Source organism: Struthio camelus, chromosome 1 (assembly GCF_040807025.1).
Source record: "Struthio camelus isolate bStrCam1 chromosome 1, bStrCam1.hap1, whole genome shotgun sequence".
NCBI classification, from domain to species: domain Eukaryota; kingdom Metazoa; phylum Chordata; class Aves; order Struthioniformes; family Struthionidae; genus Struthio; species Struthio camelus.
Window position 1 is genome coordinate 83,798,066 of NC_090942.1, and position 27,757 is coordinate 83,825,822.

The 27,757-nt window shown below is 42.2% G+C and overlaps 1 protein-coding gene across 6 annotated transcripts; it reads right to left on the reverse strand.

Annotated features, from left to right (window-relative positions):
- Positions 1-984: 984 nt before the first annotated feature.
- LOC104144410 (very long chain fatty acid elongase 4-like) lies at positions 985-27,757 on the reverse strand. Of its 6 annotated transcripts, none has more exons than XM_009675410.2 (8): positions 17,470-27,757; positions 15,942-16,007; positions 13,987-14,174; positions 12,935-13,081; positions 12,030-12,086; positions 10,812-10,926; positions 9,913-10,040; positions 985-8,582 (listed from the first exon to the last, which is right to left on the reverse strand). In XM_009675410.2, exons 2-8 carry the CDS (start codon positions 15,997-15,999, stop codon positions 8,412-8,414), a joined length of 864 nt encoding a protein of 287 aa, XP_009673705.1. In that variant the 5' UTR covers positions 16,000-16,007; positions 17,470-27,757; the 3' UTR covers positions 985-8,411. The 6 variants fall into 6 exon arrangements, with proteins under 6 accessions (XP_009673705.1, XP_009673706.1, XP_068810020.1 ...); XM_009675411.2 differs by having other exon boundaries at positions 13,001-13,081; positions 17,470-27,756; XM_068953919.1 differs by having other exon boundaries at positions 985-2,294; positions 12,955-13,081; positions 17,470-27,755.

The following is a 27,757-nucleotide window of genomic DNA, read 5'->3' on the forward strand; positions in this document are numbered from 1 at the left end:
CCCGCCGCCGCGGGCACCTCGGGGCGGGCGCCCTCCCCGGCGCGGCGCGGCGCGGCGCGGCGCGGCCCGAGCCGCCTCCGCGCTCAGTGCGCGGCGGCGCGCAGCCGAGGGGACCGTGGGGGAGCCGCGCGGGGACCCGGATATGAACGCGCGCTCATTATTAGCGCTTGACGTCAAGGAGGATCCCGGCTCCTCCGCGCCCCCGCTGCCAGCAGCCCGCAGCCCCCTCGCCTACCCGGCTGCGGCATCCCCCCGCCCCGCCAGCCGAACCCCGCGGGGACTCCGCGCCGGCGCCTTCCGGGGAGGGGAGCTCCCTGCGGACCCACCTCCCCGCCCCGCCGGGGAAGCCGCGGCGCATCCCCAGAGGTGCCGGGGGGGAGGGGGGGGGGCTGCGCCGGGAAGGGGGGCGGCGCCGAGGCGGTGGCTAAGCCCCGCCGGGATGCGGGGGGCGCTGCGCGGGGCCGATTCCGGGCGGTCAGGGGCAGCACCGCGGCCGCGCACCGCCGCGACCCCTCCACGCGGGCTCGCGCGCCTTCCCCTCCCCCCCCCCCCGTACCCCACCAAGGGATTATGGCGCAGCCCCACTCGTGGATTACTTGTTAAAGGGAGTGGGCGGGCTCGGGGAGGGCTCTGGCAATAACCCCCCCATCACCCCCCCCCCCACACACACACTTACCGGTAATGACAATCGTAATCGGGCCAGTGAAAGCCTCGGGGGTTCCCTGAGCCTCTTGGTTCCCCCTCCCCGCGCCATATAATCACAACAAAGAAAAGGTTTAGAGGGACGTCAGTTTGCTTTGCTTTGCTTTTCCTCGCAAGCTTATTGTGATTGTGGTGCAGCCCCAAAAGCAGCTTCCAAAGCCAGTGAAAGACATGAGCCAGGCCACCTTCCTGCCTAGCGTTTTCCTGCCTAGCGTTTTAGCGTATGCAACCCAGGAGCATGCATTCACTTCGATGCGCTCTTAAATCCACATCCAAAGCTGATAAATTTCAATAGGTGTGCATTTTATTAGAGAAAAGGGCTCGAACCAGCTTTACATGATCACTTTAGTAACAGATCAGTAATACAATCAATGCTAAGATCTTATTTGTTTTCTATATCCACATCATGAGCTCATCTATTCTAGTCTGCAGGGAAATATAATACATACAAATACAAATACTATAGGATTAAAACCTATAGACACATGTATTCCATTGGAGTTTTTAGGTTTCTAACAAAAACTAGTGTAAAATATATAAAATTAAGTGGAAAACCATTTTGCCTTCCAGCTGGCATCACTGCAGTGACATTCTTACTGAGTTTACCTAGATTCACAGGTATTAATGGGTTTTCACCTAATGTAAGATATTACTTCTGTGTATGAAATATGCCCAAGAATATTAAAAACATTGCCACATATAAAAAAAAAAAGTAATTGATGGGAGAAGTCATAAGTGAGGATTTCCTAGTGACATGGTCATGTTCTATAATTTCCCTCTGATAGCTGAGCACAGAACCACTGACTTGTTACGTAGCTGTGCAGGTGAATACAGGAGCCGCTTTACTCACAGGAGTAATTCCTAGATGCAAAATTGCAGGTGTGTTTTCTAGAGCAGCCCTTTGAAAACAATGGCCGTTTGATTTACAGGAGCAGTTATTTAACAGGGTAGTATATCAAACCTGCAAGATATAGTATAATATCCTTAGGGAATGGCAAACTAATAGTAAACACAGACACCTGTGCACCCCTACCAATAACAGCTGATCTGTTGTTATCAATGCATCTCAGGGATAATAACCTGAGGAAGGACTTGCATACTGGAAAATTAGTCTTTTTTTCCAGCTCTATCAGCTGGTCTAAAGCAAGATATTCTCCCTCCAAGCCTTGCCTTGAATAATCATTCATTTCAAGAGGAAACATCCCTGGACATGTTCACATAGACCTCACGGAGGTAGTGCCAGTCCAGAATTAATAAATTGCACACCAGGAACTCTGGTGTCCAGCCAGCACTGTGTTCACTGTCAGAGCCTGCTCCATGAGCATTTCCCTTTCACAGGGCTGGTTGCACTCTTTCGTACCAGAGACATGCAACTGTGCTCTCATCTGCACATTAATATAGCCAGTAACACAGCACGAAACGCGCCAGCTCCTGTGCCTGCTCGCTCACCTCTACGTTTTTTCATTCAGCTTGCTGTTCCTGCACATATTTGAACATATACACCCTTCTTCCCACCCCCATCATTCCTTCATCAACAACAGGGAGAGAAGCCACATTCTGTTACACTCTGTAGCGCAGCACTTCTTGAATGCCTGGAAGAGATGATACTGAATTTAAATTCTCACTTGATGAAAAACAAGTTTGTAGTTTGCTTTCTCAATGTTATAGGACGGTGTTTCACATCCTGAATCTACAGGCAGATGGGATTGTGCTAAAGTGCTAAGAGACAGACTCACTCACATTCATCTCTATGAAAACCTCATTGAAAACTCAATGAAGAAAATGTGCATTATTTATTGATGTAGCCGTAAAATACAGCTGCTCTGTATAGTATTTGAACAGAAAACTACTACTTCCTCTACAGCTCTAGCAACATGGAGAATTTAGGACAGGGTATCTGTGTAAGTGTGTGCAAGGAAAGAGGAGAGGAAGGGTCAAGAGAAGGTGGGAGGGTGATATTAAAGAGGAAGAAAACTCTCCTCTAAGTAGGGAAGTTCAAAGTTCAATTGTTATGTAGCATCTCTGATTTTTCGTGTGTGGTGAAATGACTCTGAACACTTTCTTGAAGAGCAGTGCTACCGGCAGAAAGCCAAAATACTGGAGAGAAAGGAGAGCATGCAGAATAGTGTGACGCTGCAAGTGCTGTGATGCACTACTAATGTCTTAACCAGGGGCTCCCTGGGGTTTCATACACTCCAGCACATCCATGCTAAAATTTACCATTCTTTCCAGCTCCTGCTTCTATCCAAATCTGTCAGTTTTTCTAATCCAGTCATCATGTCTATTGCTATCCCCTCTGGAAGAGTTTTTTTTTTTTCTTTCTTCCCCCCTCCCCCCTATTGGTTCCTCACAGCATCAATGGTGGCTTATCCTGCAACCTCATTTGAGGGTTTCCTGTGGCTGGATGGGGGGCTAGTAAATGGGACTGTGCTAGTTTCTTAGGCAGCATCAAGAGGCTGCCTGAATGTGATTCGTCTGAGATGATACCTCATTTTACCAGCTTTTGCCTGTGTGAGGCTTACATAAGAGTAATGCTTTGCAGAAGAAGAAACTCTGTTCAAACTAGCAAGCCTCTATCCTTCCATGAAGGCAGATCTGCATCCCCAACACTAACTTACCAACCCCTCCACCAGGAGAAAAGAAGGACCACACCCTCATGCCCCTTACAATATCGTGCCAGAGACTTAAATAATACAACCCCATAGTCAGACTTATGAAATCACGTGCACCACATGAAACTTCTGCCACTGTCTCCCATCTTTCGCTCCCTCAACAGCCAGCCTAGCTGTGATGCATTTCCAGCATTGCACAGCAGCCTCTCCCTGTGCTGAGGTGCTGGGGTGGATGTAACTGGCTGATCCAGGCCATGATGAGCCGATGAGTAGCACCTATGGATGGCCTTACGCAGCAGGAGTGGTAGTGGTGTGTATGGTTGCTGTTCAGTGGGGCACACACCAGGCCTTGACCTTCTTACCAAACGAGTTACACATCCTGTGTGGGGGTCTCACATGTTGTGAAGTGAGAAACTGAGGTAGTCTGCAGAGACTTTGCATTCATCTACCCATACTCACGCATGCACACTACAGATGCTCTTGTATACCTGACTAAGGGCACCTTAGGGACACTTCATCTTTTCACAAATACTCCCTCCTGGGCCAGCCCTATCACTGACAGCTGCTGTGGAGTTGCAGCATCATGAAAATAAACATACGATGCTGAGATGTGGTGAGACATCCACTAACCTCTAGGGGCTTGCTCTGCCCCCAGGACTAGAGACTAGTAGGTGAGACTAGAAGGTTGTGGGGACGGGGACCCCACAAATGTGCATCCTGGGAGGCTACGTGTCATGCCTCTCTGTCTTCTCCAGGCACTGGCTAAATAGCACCCCCACCCTGGCAGAGGGTGAGAAAGCCATTTGAAGCGGAAAAGGACCTGAAGGGGTTAAAGGCCAATCTGTTCCCCTTCCACTTTGTTAATTCTCCAGCAGCCTGATCCTGCATTATGATGATTCAGGCCAGAGCATGAGCGAGCAAGAGAGTCTGCCGCAGTCCCTGAGGGAGATCCTAGAGCAAAGACTCTTATTTCCTGTCCAGGAGGATTAAGTGCAAGGCCATTGACAAATCACAGTAAACATCTGGATGTGAGCACTCCATCTATCAAGGCCTAATTCATGAAGTGATTCATTAATGAATTCAGCAAATTCACACTGTTCTATTTATACTGTTGGCTGATCTATTTTAATGTTTGGTTTGGAGGTGTTTTACATCTGTATCAGCAGATTTTTGTTTATTTTTACATAGCAACCTACTGCATCCTGTTTTTGCTTAATTAATTGTTTAGAGTCATTCTGCCTTTTTAAAATTATGCCATATTTTCTGGTAGTATCCAAAAAAATCCAATAGCTAAACCCAGTCATGTTCCAGTATTTTATATGGCTTTGCAATTATAAGCCTGAGTTCCTCTGGAAACTTTCCGTCATGCACTGATGGTGGGGGGAGGGGGGACATCAAATAATAATTGATTTTATCTTCTGTATTTTGTTTTGGTTAAAATAAGAATTCCTCTCATATATCTTAAGAGAGAAAGTAAGTAGTGAGTAAATGTTCTGGTTTATTCGAAGATAATTTGGTCTCATAACATCCATAACTAACACTGACTTGAACAGTAGGAAAGATGCTGCGCACTACCAGAAATCAAGCCTATTCATTCAAATAGACTACTTACATTATGCTTGACGTCCTGTGAATGCAAAGTGCTCTAAGAAGGTGTAACGACCCACATTTTTTGAGGGGGAGACTTGCACACAGCTATTCTCTTAAAAGTCATCTGTTGAGCTTGAATAACACCCAGGTCTCCTGCCACACAAACCAGGCCATGTAGCTAAATGCATCTTTTTTTGCATGCGGCTGTGCCATCTTGTTTCCAGTAAAATCTGAAGACTTTGTCATGGATACTGGTGGCATCAGCATTTGGCCCAGAGCAATTGCCACAGGATATTTTCAGCTCAAAGCTTTGGTCTCTGCCAAACAGCATGAATCGTCCGAACTTGCAATTTATAATTTCTAGGCCTTTTGACTTACAGTACATTTCTGTGATGTAATCTGTAACTCTAGGCACTTGATCTTAAAGGGCAAATCTCATTCTATGCCTTTTTTTTCCTTTTTTTTTTTTTTTAAATTCCAGGAGCACATACCTCTACTCTGGGTTTTGCTCTTGCCACAACAGGATGCCCCAAGCAGAAAATACCAACTCTGATATCCTAATCTAAATCAGAAAAATGAAGATGGAGGAATACAGTCTAAAGGAGGAGAGAATCAAGATGTGCAGAGCCACTTAGCTGTAATTGTGCAATTTTATCTTCACTGTTGCAAGCACTGTCACAAGTGGATTTTGTTTGCATTGATGCTTTTATAATGGTTATGCCTCGTATAAATACATCTGTGTATGCAAAGCGGGATGTCTCTAGGCAGACTTAATCCTTCTTTATCACCCAGGTGAAAATACTTCATTTTCATCTTATGAGCACTGCAGTCAGGACAGAAAGCTCCTGCCGGCACAGAAGTGCAAGATCAGGCCACTAACCCAAGCTGAGAGGAAGAGGGACAAGGATAGGTAGACTGAGAATTACATGACTAGGACAAATAGTAGTTACCGTGTGGATGATGGGTCATTCACTACAAGTTGTCAAATGGCAATTTGAAGTTTTCATATTTCATTGCAATCCGTGAGGCCAGTCCTGGTCCAGAACCCATTACAATTAGCACTGTCTTACACAGATACAAATTTAGCTGGATGGGCTACTTCAAAAAAAAAGCTAGTTGACATGTTTAAAAATTTAAATAAAAGGATTTGCAAAGATGTTGAGTAATCTCATCTGACTTTCCAACTCATTTCTGATTTTTAAGCTGTCCTGAATTATGAATAAATCAAGGAAAATTAAAATACTTGAGTATCACTCTGGAATAAAATTATTAGTGAAGCCCTTGAAATTGGTAACTACAAACTGAGAAAGCTTATGTGAGGAAAAACTCAGGTCAAGATCTGTTTATGATCACCTCACATACAGGAAAATGAGCTGAAATCATTAGATTTCTTTTTAAGCACAGATAATTTAGCCAGCTGCAGGAAGAGTTACGTTCTACCGTAAAACTGCATGGCCAAATGCAGTGATGATTTAAGCATCATAGGGCCATAAGTGAATCATTTAATGGACAGAAGTAATAAAATAGCTTTACTTGCACTAAGCGTTCAGTGTTGGAGAAGCCTTTGGGGAAACCTTGAATGTGAGTAGAGTGTTAGATAAACAGCAGATTATTTTCCCGCCTCACCAAACAAAGGGAAAGAATGGAGGATTCACCCAGAGGTTTATTGTTCAAAGCTCTAAAAACAGTAATATTCTAGTATGCAAAAGCAGCACAATTTATTTAGTGGGTAGGGCAAGGAAATACTTGCCAGGAAGAAAAAGAGCTAGCAGAGAGATGTAAAATAATCTGTGCGTCTCTTTTCATACTTACCAGTGAAAATTAAAAAAAAAAAAAAAAGACGACTGAAATCAGTGGAATGACGTTCATAATGTATTACTGTGGTAGCACAAACAAATCCTTTCTGTATGTGTTTGAGGGGAGGAGGCAAAGGAATGGAGGAATACTGGTTTATCTTAAGACGTGTATATAGTAGCTAAGGGAAAGGTATAGCATATGCATGCAGACTAGTGATGAACAAGATGCATTTGTTTTGCATAGCCACTGAATTCCAAACTCAGTGCAAAGCACACAATTTTTTGGGTGTACCCATTTTCTAGGTACAGGCTAACATACAATCCTCTAATTCCTTTCCAGAGGAGTTAGGCCTGTTTAAATTAAGGTGAGTTTCTCTTGGCAATAGCAATGTCCCGAAGTTACTAATTCTAAAGCTAAAATTCTCCTTTAGGAGCTTTCTGTAAAAAAAAAAAAAAAATCACTACTGCGTAATAGTATTTTTAAAATAAAAAAATAGAATAAATAAATATTATTTTATAGTTTAAAATCTAAATGTAGGATTTCCAAAAGTGCTACCATATCAAAGCTTTAGGGGTATTTAAGTGCCTGTAGATGAACATAGGGACCAAATTCTAACTTTTTAACCAATTTAGGAGCCAAAAGGTGCTAATAACTCGTATCATGAAGTCAATGGAGCTATGCAGCTTTACACTAGCCAGGGAGCTGACTTGGTAAATTTTGTATTAATACAAGTAGAATTCAGTCATGAAGGTGGTTGCTTACGGTGGTGTAAATCATTTTTACCTTTAATGAAAGATTAAAATAATAACAGTAATTACAAATTGGAGAAGAATGTTGTGAATGGGGCTCAATCCATTCTGGCTGTTCAAAAATGTGGCATCTCAAAGCAGTAATGACAAGTGATCCTTGTGCATAAAAAGTTTTCTCTCTAGCATTATGAGAGCAACCAAAGACAAATAAGTGTTCCAGAAAATGGTCTATGATGACTCTCACTACACTAATTTCTTGCTTAGGGTGAAAATGGTTGAATGACAGACCAGAGACTAATAATGCCTTCTCTTTAGTTTCAGAGCAGAGTCAGCTTTTCATACAGAATGTCCAGTTTCCATCTTGTTTACACTAATGTAAAGTGAAATCATCAGGCCTATATAGCTGTAACTCATCCTAGTCCTGGTGAGGGCATTTAAGAGGAAAGGCTGGGATGCAGCAAACAATAGAGCACATCCTGCAGTCCCCGTGAGTTCCTGACTTCTGCTGTTACCTGAACACTGCTCTCAGGCTGGAGGAACCTGACCTTGCCTGATCAACGAAGATAAGCTGAGATGGACTTATGAATGGAAACAAACCCTTTGTAGTCTAAGAAATGAGCCACGGAGTCATGGTGGGATGCTAGACCTCGCAAATTGAGCTGACAGATGGAAGGGCAGGAGGGGATCCTTTTAGGCTAATTTCACAAAGGCTGCTATGTTGATGACTATTTGGCTTGGATTTGCATCAGCATCAAATAAGTGAGCTCCTCAATACTCTAATCCCGGTTTTTTGGTATTTCCTCTTCTCTTCCTCACTTGAAATATTTTAATGCACCCAAGAGTCTGCACATATAACTCTCCCACACTCTTTCTAAATACATTTTCTTCACGCAGTCATGGTAGAAGCAGCAGAGAATGTGCAAATTCATCAAACTATGCTCACTCTCCTCTTTGGTTTTCTTTAAGTGAGCTTCTCCTGTTTTCCCCTAATGTAGGTTCGATAATAGAAGCGTAGAAAGAGAGTGATAAGGCTGAGAATGTAGAGGAAGACTGCAGCGTTGAAGCCGTTAGGGAACTGGCACTCTGTGAAGAGGTTGTAGGAAGAATGAGCAGCAATGGCCACAAACTGGCACTGAAAGAGGGGAAGGAAAGAAGCAGCCAGATTAGGTATCCTACATAAGAAATACCCAGACTGAATATTTGGCCAAGAATGAAGAGCATCACTCATATTAGTTGTGTCCTCAACCCAGAGTACCACCTGCACACCTTGTAAAACTTGTCTTTTGAGCCCAACAGTGTTTTGCACAAGATAAAGGGATATCATATGTCCACCAAATATTAAGCCTTGCCCACTGCTACGAGAAGCAGTTCTGGAGTTCAGCCTCTCCCATGTAAGAACAGACCATAGACCTTAGGTCATTTCTCTGCCACTGGCCAGCAATTCTTTTTGGACTATGGAGAGCAAAGGTGGGAGACTCCTGTCCTCAGATGGCAATCAGATTATACCTGTAACGACTATGACTGATATTTTAGTTTATAGAAAGGAAATACAGATGCTGCTTTTCTTCATTTAAACTTGTCTCAATACCCTGAATTAATGAGTTCTACAAACTGAGAATTCATTAAATAAAAACTGATGTCCTGTGCTATATTTTGCATTACAAATATCTTTTGATTTCATGCTGCCCTTTCTTGTTCGGGTTTTACCATCCAGGATAAATAAGAGTTGTGGGCCAGCCTTTTATGCACTACTATTTTACATCTACTTCTCTTCTTTGGTAACCACACACTCTGTTTCCATAATCTCTCTTTGTGTGGAATTAACTCTCCCACATGCTTACTGTAATCATTGTCCTGGTCTAGAACATTGCTTTTATGCTTTATTTTTGAAAAAAAAAAATACAGAGTGGAATTGTCAGGACCTTTTCAGAGATGAGGAAAAGAAAATCCAAGGGGATTCTCCATATAGGGAATAAAACGCACACCTTTATTTTCTTTAACTCCTCTCTGTTTGCCTACAGTTAGCCATGCCCTTCCTTTTTGAAGAAACAGAATGAAAGCTGCCCGATTTCCTGCCCTACAGACAACCCAAAGCTCTACCAAGTTACTGCCCAACATCTCAAAATCAAGCTGCTCCAGTGGAGAAAAGGCTGATACATATAACAGGAGAGAAGTATAATTTTTATTTTTCCTCTCTTTTCTTCTCATTACCAAAATCAGGTTTATTATTTGGAAGCTAATGTAGTCACTGAAGGCCTCTTGGTAGTTTTCTGAGAGTAGTATTCAGAACACATCACTGATCAATTCACCTCTCATAGGGTGACATTAGGACACCTAAGAAACATGATCATTTCCACAGGAAATAAACAGAAAGAGTTGAGCCCCCACAGAAGGACAGACTCAGAGAGCAGGGGCTATAACCAAGAAGCGAAAGTGCAGAGATGAATACATGAATTGATTACCAGCTGCATGATGGTTAGATAACGCTTCCACCACAGGTAACGCTGCATCTGTGGTCCCAGGCTTGCCAGGGCATAGTACGTGTACATGAAGATATGTACAAAGGAGTTCAACATCCCAATAAAGAAGGCTGAGGAGTAAAGAAGTCAGGATGAGCAAGACACATAAACCAGTCAAAACTAACTTTGCAATGAGCTGACATCCACAGTGATAATGCTCTCAAAATACATTTGTGTGAACCTTCAATCTAGCCTCTGCTTAGGACGTATTTCATATTCTCCCTGTTCCCTCCAGTGTATGTCCATCCTATATCTAGATTTCAGAAAACTTCAAAGGCAGAGGAGAGAATTATTGATCTGGCCTAAGTATTTCATACCATTCTGATGCCAAGGCTATTCAGTCAAAGTAACTTCGCCTCCCAAAAAAAAGAGTACCCCAGCTTCTTCTGTAGTACTTGTCTAGCACTCTGTGTCAGCTTTAGATGCTTCTGTGTAAGTGGAGCAGAAAGAAGAAGCAGTCTGGGTACAGACCAGAAAGGGAGTGAGAAATAAGCTGAGTACAGTCAAGGCAAGAAAGGTAGTCAGAATCTGGGCTGCTGAACCAGGCCCAGCTGAATGGTAATTGAAGGTCTGGGTGAGGTATGAATAGACCTTGTATACTGTGCTGTTTTTTTCTGTTTGCACAGGGAATGACTGGCACATTCTTGTTCTGGATGAGGCAGTGAATATAGCAGTCTAAATAGCCCAAAGAACTGAGCAGATGGTATCCACTGAAACTCACATGTTTTTCACACCTTTGGAAATAGGTGAGATTCCTGCCTATCAGTCAGCCCATCTGCACTGCTTATGTTATCTCCAAAGCCCAGGAAAAATTGAAGCACATGATGTCCATAGAAACTTACCTTGTCCCCCAGGAACATATTTGACGCCTGACCACCAGTTGAACAGCATCGTGCCGTGGTGATATACATGCAGGAAAGTCACTTGTTCTTGTTTCTTGCGCAGAATAAAGAAAACCTGGAAGAAACCCGGCAAAGGAAAGTCTTGAGCTGATGTGTTTAGACAGAGGAAGATATTATACCAGAAGGTGATAAGAACAGTTAATGATGCTTCCGAATCTTCCCAACCCCATTTCCTCTGCCACTGATTTAAAAAAAAAAAAAAAGATGATGAAAAGCAGCTTCACTTGCTGATGAGAACACAGAGAGGATGGGCAAACCCACTGCCAATAGGTCTGGGTAGGCTCCACATGTTGATTCACAATGCAATGTGTTGTCAACTTATCCCCACAACGAGCACCAGACTGTGGAGTCCTACACAAGCTAGAATACAGCCTTCCCTGGCCAATCAAGTTGAGAAGTGTGATTCCCTTCTTAGTTCAGGCTCAGTTCTCAGTTCTTTGAAATATAGGAGAACAACTAACGTACAAGCTGTAAAATGGTTGTGCCTTCACAAGGACTTTTGATTTCTCTTGGGATACAAACCTTTAACCTGCAGCTTTGGAATAATCTGCAGCAGCAGAACTACCAGGACACATGCAGTCCCTTTACTGCATAACTAACCACTGTCATTCATCCGGACCAGCAATGACAGCTCCTGTATAGAGGCAGATATTCCGGCAGCCTTTATCAACTGGTAACTAAGATTTTGGTAGACCATTTTTGGCAGTAGCTAAGGTTAAAGCTTCTCCCTTAGGGACTGTTTGTGATTTAAAGGGAACATCCACTTACAGAACAGGTGCTGAGGAGTGGAACGCGTATACAGTCACTGGGATAGAGACTGGCAAACTGGACATAGGTTCAGCATTTTTGTTTGTTTGGAAAGAGGCTTTTGAGGAAGCCTAGCAGCATGCTATCCAGTGGCAGTGCTGCACTCTTGCAGGCAAAATGTCTCTACGTAACCATACTCTGAAGCTGTGCCCTATTTTTTGACAGTGTCAGCTGTATTCTCACAAACAGGCAGAGCAGAACACATGAAAAAAAAGCATTTACTGAAAAGCATCACCCAAATCAATACAGGATCAACCCAGGACACTAGCTTTTGGCACTCTGCCCTTTCCTGACAAGGAAGTGATTTATTTCGGAGCCCCAGTTCTGCTATGGAGCCAAGGCCCCCCTTACCGTATCCAGCAGCTCGAGGACTTTGGAAAAGAAGAACCACCAACACACTCTTGCCATCTGCTGGGCAGCACAAGGAAATGCTGTTAGATCTCAAGGAAAAATCACTGCTTAGTTTTACTACCGTAGATTTTTAACTATTGATCCATGCAGTATGTGAAAGCTGCCCACCTGGGTTCAACAGCCAAGGCGAAAAACTAAGTTGGGTCTGTTATGGCTGTTGCTTTCCCCAGAGTGGGTGCTCAGGAAGGAGCAGGGAGGAGAAGAATTCATTTAGCATTTTAGTAGCTTTGGCTGGTTAGATGATTTGTTTGCTAAGTTGTTTGTTCTTTGGCAAGGCAAGGCGAGCTATTCAACAACAATTTCTAGCCTGATGGCAAGTACCTGGAAAGCCACAAAGCTAATATCCATGCTTGCAGCCATTTGAAGCCTGTTTTTATCTGGAGGCAAAATATAATAGCTCCAAATTCAGACAGAGAAAAAAAATCATGCGGTATTTTGAAAAGCTGAAGATGGTGAGACCCAGGTCCCCCTGTGCTAGCCAAACAAGAAATAGTTTTAGCCGGATCCTCCAGTTCACAGAAATTTTGAGTGAGATTTATGCTATGCAAATATTAGGATATAAAAATTGGTTTTCTAGTTGACAATGATCACCCAGAATCCTTACAAAATCAATAGAGAGTGCCACATATCTTTCAGAGGTAATTTGTGATACATATATTAGACATCTGTCCTCAAATGGAAGGATCACCCTCTCTCCACTGGTCAAAGAGGGAACTTAGATGGCTATATCAAATGAGGTGATTAATCTCTAGAGAGCTAAAGCTAAATGCAATTGCTAAAGCAGACAATTTAGTGAAATAAATTTACAAGCAAAACGCTTCTTAGGAATGCAAATTGCTATTTACCAGCAAAACAATCTGCATACCCAGAGGCAGAGCAGGGCCTAAGGCAAGCTTTGTACAGAACTGTACCCTCATTCCTAGTTCACTTCGGCTGTAATCCACTGGTTGGCACAGGTAGCTGTAGTTGTCCAAGACTGAAGTTACCAGAAACTGAAAGAAAGAAAAGCAACAGGAATTCATTTTCTGTTCAACACCATCCATTTCTAAAAGATGTACAAATTCATGATAAAGGCCACAGGGTCTCAATCTAGCATTCACTAACTGAAAATCCATGCAGCTTCTGTGGCTGAGCAAAAAGTAAAACCTGAAAGAAAATACTTCATGTCCTTGTTGGAATCAGAAAATGAATATTCAGTTTGATCAAGTTTGTAACTCTTTATGCAATTGCTGGATTGCTCAAAAATACTTTAGTGGGAACAGTGAATTCTAGGTTTCAGAGTTTCTCTAAAAAGTGTTTTCATTTGTAAACATTACACTATTTGGTTTGGCTAGTTGCATTTGCCTATTAACTGGAAAGCCAAAAGCTATACCAGGTAACCAGTATAACTGAACAAGCATGCATAGGCAATCAATTTTCATACCTATCCTGAGATCTAGCAGTATTTCCTCAAAAAATTTACAATTTGCTTTAACTAAACCTAAGAATTGGACCATAAATTTAACTGGCAAATTTGTTCACATCAAGTTGTTTATCAAACCTGTTCAGCCCTACCTATTTGAAGAATATTCAGTGGTGTACATAAAATAAGCCAGTGGGTCTCAGCTGAGAATATTTTAGAATTGTCCACACATCAAACCAGCAGAAAGCAATGCAATCAACACTTATGGAAGCAGGAAGCTGCAATGCACTTGATATGCTTGGAGAGGATTGTGCAAGTCTGGAAAAGAAGTTCCCTCATTTTCAGAGGTGAGCACCTTATCAGGCAGGTTTGAGACAAAATGAGGAGTCCTGCATATGCTCTGTGACTACCTGGGAGATTCCAACTTCTAGCTTGGTCATTAAGTAACCTTTCACCATTAATTTTGTGAATGAGAGGAAGATCCAGTCTCCTCACCTCATAAAACATATAGCTTGATAATGTCACCATAGCGAGGTTGTAGGTAATCAGCAGACCTTTCAGCTTCAGTGGCTCCCGCTTGCGCATGAGGCATGGCCCCAGTGCCACAACAAAGAGGTAGAAGGCAAAGAGAAGGGTGACTGGAAGTGGAGAGTAGACCAGGGGCCATGGGTCTGTCCTTGGATCTGAAAAGCAAAACACATAGCTAAACTTGGCACGTCTTGTTTGCTCTATGGTAGATATATTTCATTGCTTCCGTCCCACATGTCCTCTAGCAGTAAACTGGTATCTCATGCATCTGTACAAAGCAGATCCTTGGCTTTTCTTCCACCTTGGGACTCCATGTGCCAGCCTCTGCTAAAAGGCTTTAACACTACATTAGGGCTGGGGCTGTAGGACCTAGAAGAGCCCTCTGCTGAGTGCAAGTCTTTAGCTGTATGGTAGTGAACAGGCCTTTCCTGATACAAGCTGAGCTCCTCATGACAGGCTGCAATATTGTCCCCCAGGCGAGAAAGAAGAAGCTCAAGACAGGTTCAGCAGGGAAGCACAGAACAAACTAACCATTTCCGGGATCTGCGAGAGCTTAAGTCTTTAAAGCTCAGCAATAAATTATTTCAGTCATAGAGACTACTTCCTCTTTTCTCCACAATGTTCAGGCCATCTGAAATTCTCCATACCTTTCCTTTTAGATCTACTCATAGAGTGGACTCCCTTGAAAGCATACAGTTTCACTGGAAAATGACTAAACACACGTCTCTCTTGAAACTGCTCCTCAGTCCTTTAGGAAAGGGAAGTTCAACAGGATTTCTGTCCTGTCACCTCCCCCAAATCCTAGGGGAAAAATATTCTAGTTCTTATTTACACATTCTTCTCCCATTCCCACTGAGGTCACTGCTCTACTAAACTCTCTCAACATCTCTCTTCACTTCCTGACATGCCAGTCCCAAGCCCCAGATCCCATCTTACTATTCTAGTCCTTGGACCCTCACAGAAATCCTCTACTGAAATTCGGTCTTTGGCTCACTGGTAAGTTACATGGCACATACACTAATGCTGCATCCCCTTCCTGTGTTCTTCACACATTCTTGCCAATGGGCATCAGGGTTTTTTTAAGATGTTGTTCCTGTCCACACAACTCTATTAATCTCCCTTCCTTCTAAACCTGCAAATCCTTTACTATTTCTGCTATGATCTCTGTGTCAAGAGCTCTTTGATATCCCAGTTCTGGATTTTACAGTCTGTCAGAAGTCTTGAATTAGACTCTCTTCTGAAATTCAAGTCCTGAAACCTACGCACTTGGCCCCATATCCTTCCCCTCTCAGGGCCACCATGCAGGCCTGCCATTCCACCTTCATGCCACTATGTGGCATGTTCTGACATTTAACTCCGAGGGTGCCACAGGGCTCTGCTAAACTGGACCTGCAGAACCTCTAGCAACTGAAGCCCTGAGGTCTCCTAACTGCAGAGAGAAAAACCTTCAAACACTGAGCAATGGCTTCTATCAATATTTTATTAGATAGCACATCTTACTGACATCTTCATGAGTTTAAACACATGAAGTACTAACTCTTTGTTTTACTAAGGTTTCCCGTGATGCATCAATATGCATGTTAAAAAATTCACTTTTTTATAATATCTCAGATTTAAAAGGCAGTCCTGAACATGTCTTGTTGGTCAGTCTGCCATTGTAGGTGAGACAGAAAGTTGCCAAGAGTTCCCCACTACGGACTGGGGAAATCCCCAGCCCCTTCAGTCCTTACTGTGATCCTGCTGGAGTCTCCCTCGTACGTATTTCAAGACTTAAAGGAAGTTCATGATCATAGGGAGGAAAAAGTGAAAATCTGCCTAGTGAAAAAATGCACACTCATATAAGGATCACTTTTCTTCTAAGTTTGTTCTTTGTGATCACACTACTGTGTGTGTATGTATTGATTTCTGTTTAAGGCACTTACCTCCGCTTTCAAGGACCCAGCTGTAGTATTCCTGAGTTTTCTGCCAAGCTGAAGCCATCACAAGTCCTGGAAAGAAATCAAAATGAGCATCCACAGGATCAGTACAACCCCATTTATCCTAGTTTTGACTGAGTTCTGGGAAAGGAGGCTCCTTAGATAAAGGCTCAGGACTACAGCTAATGAAAAGCAAATATTTTGCTCTATGTATAAACTGAAATTTTTGACCAGGGTTAGAGTTATGTTTAAAAAAGGGAGAAAAAGAACACACACATACACACAGAGTGATGATTAGCTTTCTTTTTATAACTTCTGTTTCCATATTTCAATATCTTGTTGATGTTCATCACTAGAAATATTCTGACTAGCTGTACTCAAAATACCGTAGCCAGGAGCCCTGTGTACCATGTGGGGAAATCAACTGAGTGATGTTATCCTAAAACAGTACAGGCACAACATTCTGGCTGGGACAGGCAGCAGGTGTCATAACAGTATTTTCATGCAAGCATTCTCAGAGATTCGCAATGCTAGCAGGCAATCGGGGACTAATTCATCACTAGTGCAACTCCATAGATGTTAACTGAGCTGTGTCAGTTACTTGATGCCCTGTTTACCTATTAGATATGTTATATTATATATACTAGCTAAAGCAAAACCTAATATATTATAATATAGTATAATAACCATGTATAATTTGATATTCCTTCTTGTTCCTCCTTTCCCTTAGCAGGCGGACTTCTTCAATGGCATTTGGAAAGGCCAACGTTCAGCTAGAAAACTCCCTATTGCAGGTGCTGACAACAGCCTGTGTTATCTGGCAGCAAGAGCAGTAGCGTGTACATTACAGGGAAAGAAAAACTCTAGCCTACTACAGGGCCCTTTATCATGGTATAAATGTGTTTTAGGGACCTTACTAGTGTAAGCAGCTTTTTAATCCACAGATCACATACTTCAGCTAGAGCTACAAATGCTTAGAGCATGTCTGACGCTCCTGGCCAGATATATTTTGCAAATCTGAATCAAAAACTGTTAAAATTTACATGGTCGACTGAATCCTGATTATGTACAGATTTACTTGTGTGAAATGTAACAAGCAACACAATTTGGCTATACCTACTGACCTCTCTGCCTGCTAACCCTGACATGCAACTGCACACAGCGGTTACCGTGACATGAGCACACACACACACACACACACACGTATTTCTCTTCTGCAGCCAATTGTTGCAGTCAAAACACTTTTTCGTCTGTTTCTCTAGCATACAACTCAAGACCCTCACTGCAAATACCTCTGGTAGGCACCTTGGCACAGAGACACACAGCCATGTAATCTGGGCAGGATCTGCCAGCGGAGGGATTAGTCAGTGATTATCACCTGGCTCAGAGTCAATCCAGGCAGGATTTCAGACAGTTAAATACCCTCAGACACTTCATACACATCCCAGTTTACTCCACTTCCTTTGCTTCCCCCAAACCACATGCTTAAGCCTCAAATGAGAGAGAAAAACCCAGGTAGCAGGAACAAACTTACCCCACAAGTATAGCGAGCTTCGCTTCTCCCTTTCTCCAGGAACGTCCTGGAGTCTGTCCTCCTGTCACTCTGAGTACACGCAGCAGACAGCAAGGCAAGAAGCTGCAGGAGCGTGCGCTGTTAAGCGCACCGTTTTCTTCCCCACAAGTGAAGTGAGTCCATCATCCGCTGGGTCTCAAACAGACATGCTCCATCTTTGCTCCTTTTTAGCACGATTCAGGGTCTCCCGGTGGTACCCCGAATCACAGCAAGTTGCAGGCACCGTACGGTTGAACGCAGTCTCTTAACTTAGCTGGAGCTGATTTACATCACGGTCCCCTCCCCTTCCCCCTCTCGCCTCTCCTCACATGATCTATCAGATTAAGGGACTCTGGAAAGAGGAGGGAAATGAGTGCTAAGCAGGACTGAGATTCCACAGCAGTGAGCCACTGATCTCTAGCCTCGTGCGTGGGAGCCTGGCCAAATCTTCTTGCAGGAACAAGGCCAGCATTTCTTCTGCATATTTCTTCAGGACGTGTCAGGGAACCTTTTCAAACAGTAAAAAGATGAGGGATCATGCCTGGACAAGGCCTTAGAAAACAATCTGTTTGGAGCACTCCTTCAGCCCATCACAAGGGGCTGTTAATTTTCCTTTGGTATGCTCAAAATTGAGTAAGTACAAGCCAGAAAATAAGGGAGTGGAGAATGGTGGCAACACCCACCACTCACTCAGGGAAGGCAAAGACACCTCACCTGGAACAACCCCCTCATACCCAGCCTCCATCCTTGGAGGAGTCACATTTACCATTTTTAAAGATACGAGAAAATTCTTGAGGAGTTTGACGGCGATGCCAAGTTTTCCCCTCTGTGATCTCCTGCAACCATATCAGGAAACAATGCAGAGACTCGTCAGCTAGCTTTGGCTCAAGTCAGTATTTATGATGTATGGGATTCAGTGCTGTGTGTATGTACCAACTCAGCTCCAGCATCCTGGTCCTGTCCCACCAAGAGACAATATAACATCAAGAGCTGGGATTCTGCTTAGGTAACTGGGGTGTACCTGCACCTGGGGTGTAGACATGCCTCCTTATTTTCCCAGTGGACACAGTTTATTAGAAGAAGTCTGAAAAAGAGATTAGCACCATACCTTGTAGCACTGTGTTATGTCTGTCACCAAGCACATCACAAGCCCTTCTGAAGGACACAAAATCACAGCTCAGTTTTTAGAAGTGGAAGAATTAGACACAGCATGTGCTGATAGTTTTTGGTTGAAACATAGTGTTCTTTTGATTCTCCTGGATAGCTAGTATCTGTGGAAACTACAAGAGAAATTAAAGAGAGATTCTTGGAAAAGGTGGATTATAGTGTGGACTTTTCAGTTCAGGGGTGAGGGGACCCACAGAGCAGCAAAGCTTTGGAGAAGGTTTGGCTGAACTTTGGTATAATATCACTGATGATTTGTTCATCCAGGCTTCAGGGAGAGGATGACAAAGGTGTTTTCTCAAAATTTTTAATCTACTCATTAACCAACAGGATCCATTTCTCAAGTTTTTGTGCCTAAGTTCTCAAAAAGGTTGGGTGATTTATCTGGGTGAATCAGTGAAGGTAATAAATTGGACCAGCTTTTTCTATTTGACCATTATGTGGAGACAGAACTGCATTCTATTACTCCTATCTGGTAATTTTAAGTGATATTTGTTGAACACGTATCAGACTCAAATAGAGACACGAACTTTTTCAACAAACCTTTTTACCCTTGGGAGGCAAAAAAAAAATAATCAGCTGAAGTGAATTTTCACAAACACATTTCATTTTGAGCAAAATATTTTATTGCTGATGTAAACTGAAAAGAGCTATTCAAAAAACACTGATGAAGTATATTTCATTTTTTAAAAACCTGCCTCATTCCTGAAGTATTCCCAATGGTACTGTTGCAGATGTTCTATCCATCTGTCAGTCATGGTGGTGATCACATCACTAACATGGTACTTTATTCTCTCCACAAATAAGTGTCCTCTGATTGTTTTCAGTACAACTTGAGGGCAATTCAACACACACAACAGGTATCGGGGCTGTCAGTTTCTGCAAAACCTCAATAGAAAAGATAGCACTGTTCTTTCCCTGAAACAGTATTTAGTGAGCTCTGCATGCCAAAAAGAATTGTTTTTCATTTGGTCAGTTGTCAAGAAAAATGGGTATTGCAGGAACATAGATTCCAGCCATAGTAATAAGCAATGTATGCACAAAATGTGACAGTCAGCTTAGGCAAGTCAATTAGGGAAGATTTAAAAGACTACATGCTCAAAAACTATTTCAAAACCTGGATATCTCCCCTACGTTACGTGGGTGCTTACTGTGAAATAATTATCAGTAACAAAGACCAAGGGTAAAATAATTTTGAGTGCTTTTGCATAATGCAGTGTTTGTTGTTTGGTCCCTTGATTGCTGTTTCTTCCGAAAAAAACTGTATAAGAAATATACATTACCAAAACAGACCTGTTTCAATACTTGGGAAAGACATGGAGCAGTGGGCCATTTTAATCTAGATACCTAGGCTGCATCCTACTGATGCTCTCAGCATCACAGTGGGGGCTTATCAAAGATGACAGGCCTGTGTGCTTTGTGTGGCCCACCTACATCTTTTATGAAAGAAATGCACTCCAGTACATGTCTAAAGTCCAAAACCTAGCGGATGCTAACCTCATCTCTTATAGCAATGCTCTTTGTAGCTGTGAGCAATTTAGCTGACCTGCTTGCAAAATAAGATGAAAATTACTCACCCACCTAGCAACTTTATTTTAATATAGCTAAAATTTCTTAAAAAAAGACAACTGCTTCTTGCTATTAAGCAAGCTGTTACATCGAATTTAAGTCCTATTTGTAACTTTTCCAACCTTTAAAACATCATTATAATATTATTTCAGTTATCCACTGACTCTAAACCAAGTCCTACAGGGTAGGAAAGTCTCAAATCCAATATCTCATTGTAGTTAATTCCCCCACTGTTAAAAAGTTGTAAGCCACATTCATTTCTTAATTTCATACAATGCCAGTAAAGCAACAGTTAAATCTACCTGAAAAATGTGGCTGAGATGACAACAACTTTACCAATCAAACAAGCTGCCTTTCAGCTCTTAAACTGCAGAGACGCATTGAATGGTAGTGGAAAAAAATGAAAGACAACACCAGTCTCTTTCTGCTGAAGAGGTATACACTACAATAAAACACCAAGCAGTAACAGCAGAATTTTTAAGCTGGGTCAAAGAATATCTAGCCAGTTAAGGCACTCCAACCTTAATTAGAAGCACCCATTTAAAGAATTGAGGTATTTAGAAGGTATTTACCTTCTAAAACTTACATATACCATCACCCTTGGAAAACTTGAATGGCATCAAATTCACTTATTTTGCAATTTAACTGAACTCTCAAGTTTTTATGCATGTGTTAGTTACATACAGATATTTAAAATTACTTGCAACTTATGTATGAAACTTATGCTTCAGGCCACCTCACCAGGAACAAGGTCCAAAGGAGAACTTTTGCACTAGTTTGCAGCACGCATCCCTGGTGACCATGCAGTACTGCTGCTTCTTTACTGACCAGTTACATCTGGCATGGAGTAGGAGAAGGGCTTCAGTCAGATGTGCATGTGAGAGGTGCCTATGCCACAGCACAGAAAAGCCCCAAAACCCCAAGTGTCTCATTCAGCTCATGTCTACATTCTTGCTAAACAAGGTCTACAGCCATTCATGGGATAACATACCTCCTAGGGTGAGTGTACCAAAGTCATGAGAAGTTCAAGGATGACAAGATCAGATTATCAACAGTACCAGATGAAGCACTACCTAGCTCACTGGCAAGACTGTCCTCCAAGCAAAGCTTTCAACTTCTGAATTGGCATCTTCATGAGCATATTTGTTAAAGGAGGTTCATGCAATCTCACCCTTCCACTTTATGTTAATAATCACATTAGCATTTCTGTTAATGACAGAAATGAATAACGGCTGAGTACTCTCTCAATAATGGGTAACCTAATAATAGATGTTTTTACAGCAATAGAATTTCCTACAAAATAATAATTGAATCATTCAGTTTGTTGTGTTAATACACAATTACCAGCTCATACATGTCTCTGGAGAAATACAGTGAAGCGAAGTTTTTCAAGTAGATTTCAAGTGACAATCAACAAACATTAAAAGGCTCTGAAAACCTAATCAAATTCTGAATATAATTGGGTCTAGGTCTAACCATCCTCAAAACTTTTGCACACGAAAAAAAACAAACTCGCGCTTATTTAGGATGAATAGGAGCCCATTAAGAAGAACGGTCAAGCAGTTGAAGGAAGAAGTTCCTTCTGGCACAGAGATTCTGTGTCTGTATTGCATCACTGATATACCATGCAACCAATAGCACAGACCTTGGAAAGATTAGCACAGACTACAAGAAGGAAAGCTTTGGCAGAGGTACTGAGTAGTCAGCCTCTGTGCATAGGATTGGAATGGCAGATATTTAATTTTTTACCAGATATTTAATTTTACCAGCATAGATCTTTCAGCGTAATTATTCTACAAGAAAAGTTAATCATCTTCTCTATGCCTCTTTTTCAACATCTTAAAAACAGACAGAAAACTTGCCTGTCTTACAGGAGTGTGGTGAAGGTGACCTACAGTCAGAGGATGCTAATATCATCCATATTCAGGCGCTATAGATGCAAGATCAAGGTTCTGTTTCTGGCTCTGATGCTATTATCTTTGTGACCTTGGGCAAGTGATTTCAGGTGGGAATCAATTCACAGGTTAAGACATTGAAACTTAAGCGTCTACATACATGTGTCTACATCTAAGTTAGCTTCCGTTGTACTCAAGGGATGTCTAGGGACTGATTCAGCTGCCCACATGCAGGCATCTAGTGACACCCAGGATGCTCTAGGATGCTGCTCCAGTAGGCAAAAGATTCCTGCAGGTCTTGTGCCATATCTGTGAGCTCCAAATGGATATCCGAGGCATCTCTTCAGGCATCTCAAATGACACTACATAGCTATAGGTGGCTGAATTGAGTTCTCCCTGCTTCTATTCCCACCTTTTTGTCAGCCTTACCTACTTTCATGACCAGTTCTTTGAGGCAAGAATCTTCTTTCATTATATGTTTTTGTGACAGGGCCTCAATCTTTATGTAGTAACCTGAAACATTTGTGTTCGAGAGTGCATTTCTGAACAAAACCTAGGCCTAAAGAACTCAGAAACCTTTAGCTCTCATCTCAACATCTCCTAAGAAAACAGTCACTATGACTTGAATTAGTATTGCTCCAAAGCTGGTCTGATATGGAGGAGTGACTTAATACCAATCCCAAAGAGCATTCAACAACCTTCCAGAAAAAGTGGAACTGATGAGCTTTCATTTAGTCATTCGGGTGGGATTATCTCACCTACCTCTATATGCCCAGTTCTGAACTAGTGAATCCAGGACCTGTGAATAGTTGCACAGAGAAATAGGATCCTCTAGAAAGCTACTTATTTGCCATAACTTAGATGTCAGTCTTAGAGAGCAATTGCCTTCTGGACTTGCAGATCTCTCTCCATTTGCTATAGAAGGAGTCAATGATGATGAACTCTGAGTTAGGGCAATAAAACTAGGCGGGATGCATCCCAGCCCAGTGACAGGAATATTGTTCTAGTTCTAGAGCTCTACAAAACACACAGAATTAACCGGCTTGTTCAAAGCCTCTGACATTAGCTGCACTTTGGATCCTGGTACCTATCTCCAAAATAGATCTCATAACATTTACATAAGCATTAGCTGTGTGTTCAACATACATTTTGTTGCTGCTGCCACCATTGCAATACCCACATAATAAAGAGTTCAATGTAATGCCTGCCTGATCCAAAATGATGACCCGTATCTCTTGTCTTCCCAACTGAAATCAAGGGAGTATAAAATATTGTAAACCTCTCTCCTTGTCAGACTTAATCGTTTCAATTTTTTTTAGAGTTTTCATCTTCCATTTCACTCCCATGCAAAACCAACAACAGTAAACTTAGGAATGGATTCTGACTAGCTCTTCCTATTGGAAGGGAAGCACATAATTCTACTTGCCACTGAGCATCCACTGCCATTGGAAAAGGGATTTAGGTTTTCCTACCTGCACCTTAAACACTGACATTCCCACACTATGTGCACCATCAAACATGCCCATCATACTAGGTGCTATTTCAAAGGCATGCACAGACTTCGCACAGGCCGCTTGCAGATGACTGGGAACCCCACTGCAGGAAAGAGGACACTCTTGTAATTAAAATGCTGGCATTAGAAGCAAATCACATGTATTTTGGGTCTGGCCCTGCTTCTTATTCCCCTTCTGACCTTGGACAAGCAGTGCTGCTTGTGTCTAGCTGAGGTACTCCAGTTATCCAGTAGAAACAATATCTGTCTCACTACAGGGTTTGAAGATGAAAAAATTTGAAATCAGATGCAATGAATTACCACATCAAAACCTGCCAGACACATAGGGATTCTGAAGATTTCTAGATGCAACCCTCTCTTCTTCTGGTTCACCAGATACTGATTTCATCTTCTCTCTGCAAAAGTTTCTACTTCAAATCAGTTCTGCCTAAATCTCTTTACAATGCTACCATGTGTTCTTCCCGTTCTGTCTTAGTCCCACACCTGGAGAAACTTCCCCACAGAAGTTTGTAAGGCTACCGTCTTACTCCTTTTTGTCTTCAAATCTTTCTCTCTAATAACACCTGCAAATCGCTGACGTGGTGGTCAACAGGCAACTGGCAAACCAGGACGTCTCCATAGCTCTAACCACTTTATTCCTTTCGCCTACTCCTACCTTTATTCTGCCCATGTCTGCAAAGACTTCGATTGTGTCTAATATGAAGACTGCAAGCTCTGCAGGGTCCACTTCCCTGCAAAGTGACTACTTATAGTAGCAGTAAAAATTTTAGATGCAAAATCTTCTTTCTTACTTCAGTGATAATCTCATACATGTGCTCCCTGTGATCTGGAAGCAAGATACAGAAGATATTTATAGGGGCCATGAAATGAACAATTCAACTTTCCAATGTCTAATGACAGACTGTGTAGCCAATAGGTAATACGTAGTGTTCTGATCTCTGTCCCTGAGATGCAATTAGAGTTAGGGAAACAGCAGACACATTCCTAAAATTGCACTTGCATTTACAGTTGCAAAAGGTATTCATTTTTGTTACGCCTCATCCTTGATCTGTGTATCTGTGTATCTGTGTATCTGTGCAAGGCCTATGTGAAAAAAAAGGCTTTGCCTTGAGTTAATACAATCCGTAATGAAAGGCATGGTGATGTGAAACTACTTGCTGTGGCAGCACATCTTCCTTCAAACTGAAACAGTGAATACTTGCTTACTGGGAAGGACTTCAGCTGGATTTTATATACTGCCATCATATGAAAGCAGCATGGGGGAAAATGGTATTCCCCTGCATACATAGGTATAAATACATATCATTTACCTCAGAAAAAAAAAGATGCAGTTCTGACCCCAGTGCTGGCAGACTTTTCAAACTCATGATGAATCAGTCCGTAACTAGCAAGGCCATATGCAGCCAAATAGCTGCAGAATTGCATCCTAGAAGTGAGTGATGTGAGCCCTTTGTAACTCCCTGAGGTGATCTGAAGTTTAATTAGTGTTTATATATGTTTGGAGATCCTTAAATAAAAGACAATATGTTCATGGGAAGAATCATTATTATCACTGTTGCTGCTGGCTAGTACAGTCCTCACAGTGGTGACAACAAATTAGATAGAGTAACATGCAGGAAGCCTCTCTCCAGCTGCTGCCTTGTGCAGCAGTGGGAAACCTACTGCTTTGCATTCCTCTGCAATAGCATTGCATACTAGGGAAAGCTAACCTAAATTACAGTCATCTTTACAAGCTATGGGACAAAACTTGAATGATGACGCCGACTAGCAATACTGCTTTAGTAGCTGAGTAGACTAACATGCAATGTACTTCAGCCTTTCTTCCTATTTTCTTATCTACAATAAGCAGTTCAGAACTTGGAAGAGGTCTGCTGATCTGTTTGGGACTGCAGAAGCTCTTGGGCTTGCATGTTTGTCCTTGTTGCCCTCCAGTGCTTTGGAACACAGTTTTCTATATATCAGTTTAGGAAAAACACTTGCATACTCCTAACTGGAAGTCAACGCTCTGCTCTCTAGAGACGAAAATGCTGATCTCCGCCACAGGGGATAAAATGCAATGCAAAGCAGGCACTGACATTGAAAAGAAGGACTATTTCTGAGTATGCAGATCACACACCTCTGCCTCACTGTTTGCTAAAAAAGAGGATGGTGTACGACTTGTTCCCTTCATGTCTAACATACCTGGGAAGCCTTTCAAATGACTTTTTGTCATGAGAAGATTTAAACAAGTAAAACGTGACTTAATGACTGTACAGCTAGCAATGCCAAAAATAATGATATAAAGAAAGCAGGTAGAGCCAGAAGGGAAAGGACTTTTGTTTACAAAAAAAGAGTCTATATTGTCCTTAGGCTTGCTTAGGGTGAGGATGCTGCTGAAGATACTAGAGGATATCTTGACAAAGTAGAATAGAACTAAAGGTACAAAGAAGTTATAAGGCTTGCTCAAGGTTACCTAGAAGTAAGATTGCAACCCTAGGTCTCTTCACCTCCAGCTCCTTCAGTAAGTTTTCTCTGTGCACCTAATTTAGGAGAACATGCTGAGCCCCAGGATGACAATTTCCTCTCTATATCAAACAGATAAGGCAGAAACACAGATTTAAAAGTTTCCTACTGCTCCATGCAAAAGCATATCCAGAACTGCATTTAGGGTTCTGAGAAGCGAAAGTGTGTTGACAGCCTAAGTAGCCAGGCACCTGGCTGTTCTATGCAGTGAACTTCTGGCCAGTGCAGTAATAGTTCTCCAGATAATCTATCAGTTATGTAGGTTGCTCCGACCTCACTTACAAATAGATTCACTTCATAATTTCACAGCCTCATCTTCCCGCTCTTGCTCCCCAGGAAATAGCTTAGCTAAACAACAGCTGCTACAGTAAAGGGTGGCGATTGAAGGACCTAATATGACATCTGAGTGCTTCCAGTCATATTCTGGGAAGCTGGCAACACAGCAAGAAAATTCATTCTGCAACAGATGAAGGAAAGAAGGCTCCTACCCCCATGAAAGGCACTGATTGCTCATAAAGAGGCTAGACCAGTTTTGGTCCTAAATTAACAGAATAACCCACCCCTGTGTAATATCAGTGAATCACTTCCATTGTCTTCCCTGCACATCAGTTAAATGGATTATCAGAGCTCAGGCTAAAATTCGTTCTCTGTGAGCTACCGGGAAGTCAGCCATGGATGCCAGGACTCAGTTGTAGAATGGGGACTGATGCCAGTTATTTTATTAGCTGAGCATTTGTTTGCACTCTAGCCATGAGCCTTTATTTATGTGTCAGACGTCACAATCTCATTTTCTGTACTTGGGAACATTAACCAGTTGCAACTACCGCAAACATAATATGTTTTAAAAGTTGCTCTAAGTTAGTTTAGCAACAATGGCAGGAAGCCCTGAAACCAAGATTACTGTGCTAAATGAAGCAAGTTTCATAGCATATCGGGACGCTACTTAATACTACGGCAGGATTTTTTCACTTGCCCATGAAATTTCCTGAAATGAAGTGATTTCCAGTAGGCCACAGGATTTCATCTCACTGGGCAGCAACTGAATTAATTGACTCGGTGTTCAAACTTCACTACAAGCAGGTATGGGAATACTGGTAATACAAAGTAAATGAAAAACAGTGGTTTCCAAGCTCGTAAATGCAGATTGCTTCAAGTCCATGTGGGGTCGTGAGTAGAAATGTTTGAAGAAATACTGGTGCTCTGAGAAACCAAAATGGTACAGCTCACACATCACCTGGGCAAGACAGAGTGTAACAAGGAAAGCCAAAAGAGAGCAATAAAAGAATATATGAAAGGATGAGCAGGTTCTTTTTAATCTACCTTGCAAACTAACAATATAGATATTTGCTGCCCTCTCTGGTAAGTAGAGGTAAAAGGATCTAAAGAAGTCTAAGTACAAGAGGATAAATCTTATAGTATCATACTCACTTTCAAATGTGCTATTCTGACTTGAATGTCTACCTCAATAAAATTTTACCTTCTTCTGCTGTCATTTATTCCATTGCCTATGCTGCTCCTACGGTTCAAAACCCAAATGTCACACTAATACATGTGGCCAGCCTAATCTGCACTCACAAAGCCACAGAAACTACTGCAGATGAGTAATTTTTTTTAATCTCTTTTTAAC

Excerpts from the sequence above, each read along its gene's own strand:
- LOC104144410 (XM_009675410.2), bottom strand. The coding sequence starts at position 15,999 with ATGGCTTCAGCTTGGCAGAAAACTCAGGAATACTACAGCTGGGTCCTT. Across the intron at positions 14,175-15,941 it reads CTGGGTCCTTGAAAGCGGAG|ATCCAAGGACAGACCCATGG; the intron begins GTAAGTGCCTTA and ends TTTGCTTTTCAG. Across the intron at positions 12,087-12,934 it reads GTATGCAGATTGTTTTGCTG|ATGGCAAGAGTGTGTTGGTG; the intron begins GTAAATAGCAAT and ends GCTGCCCAGCAG.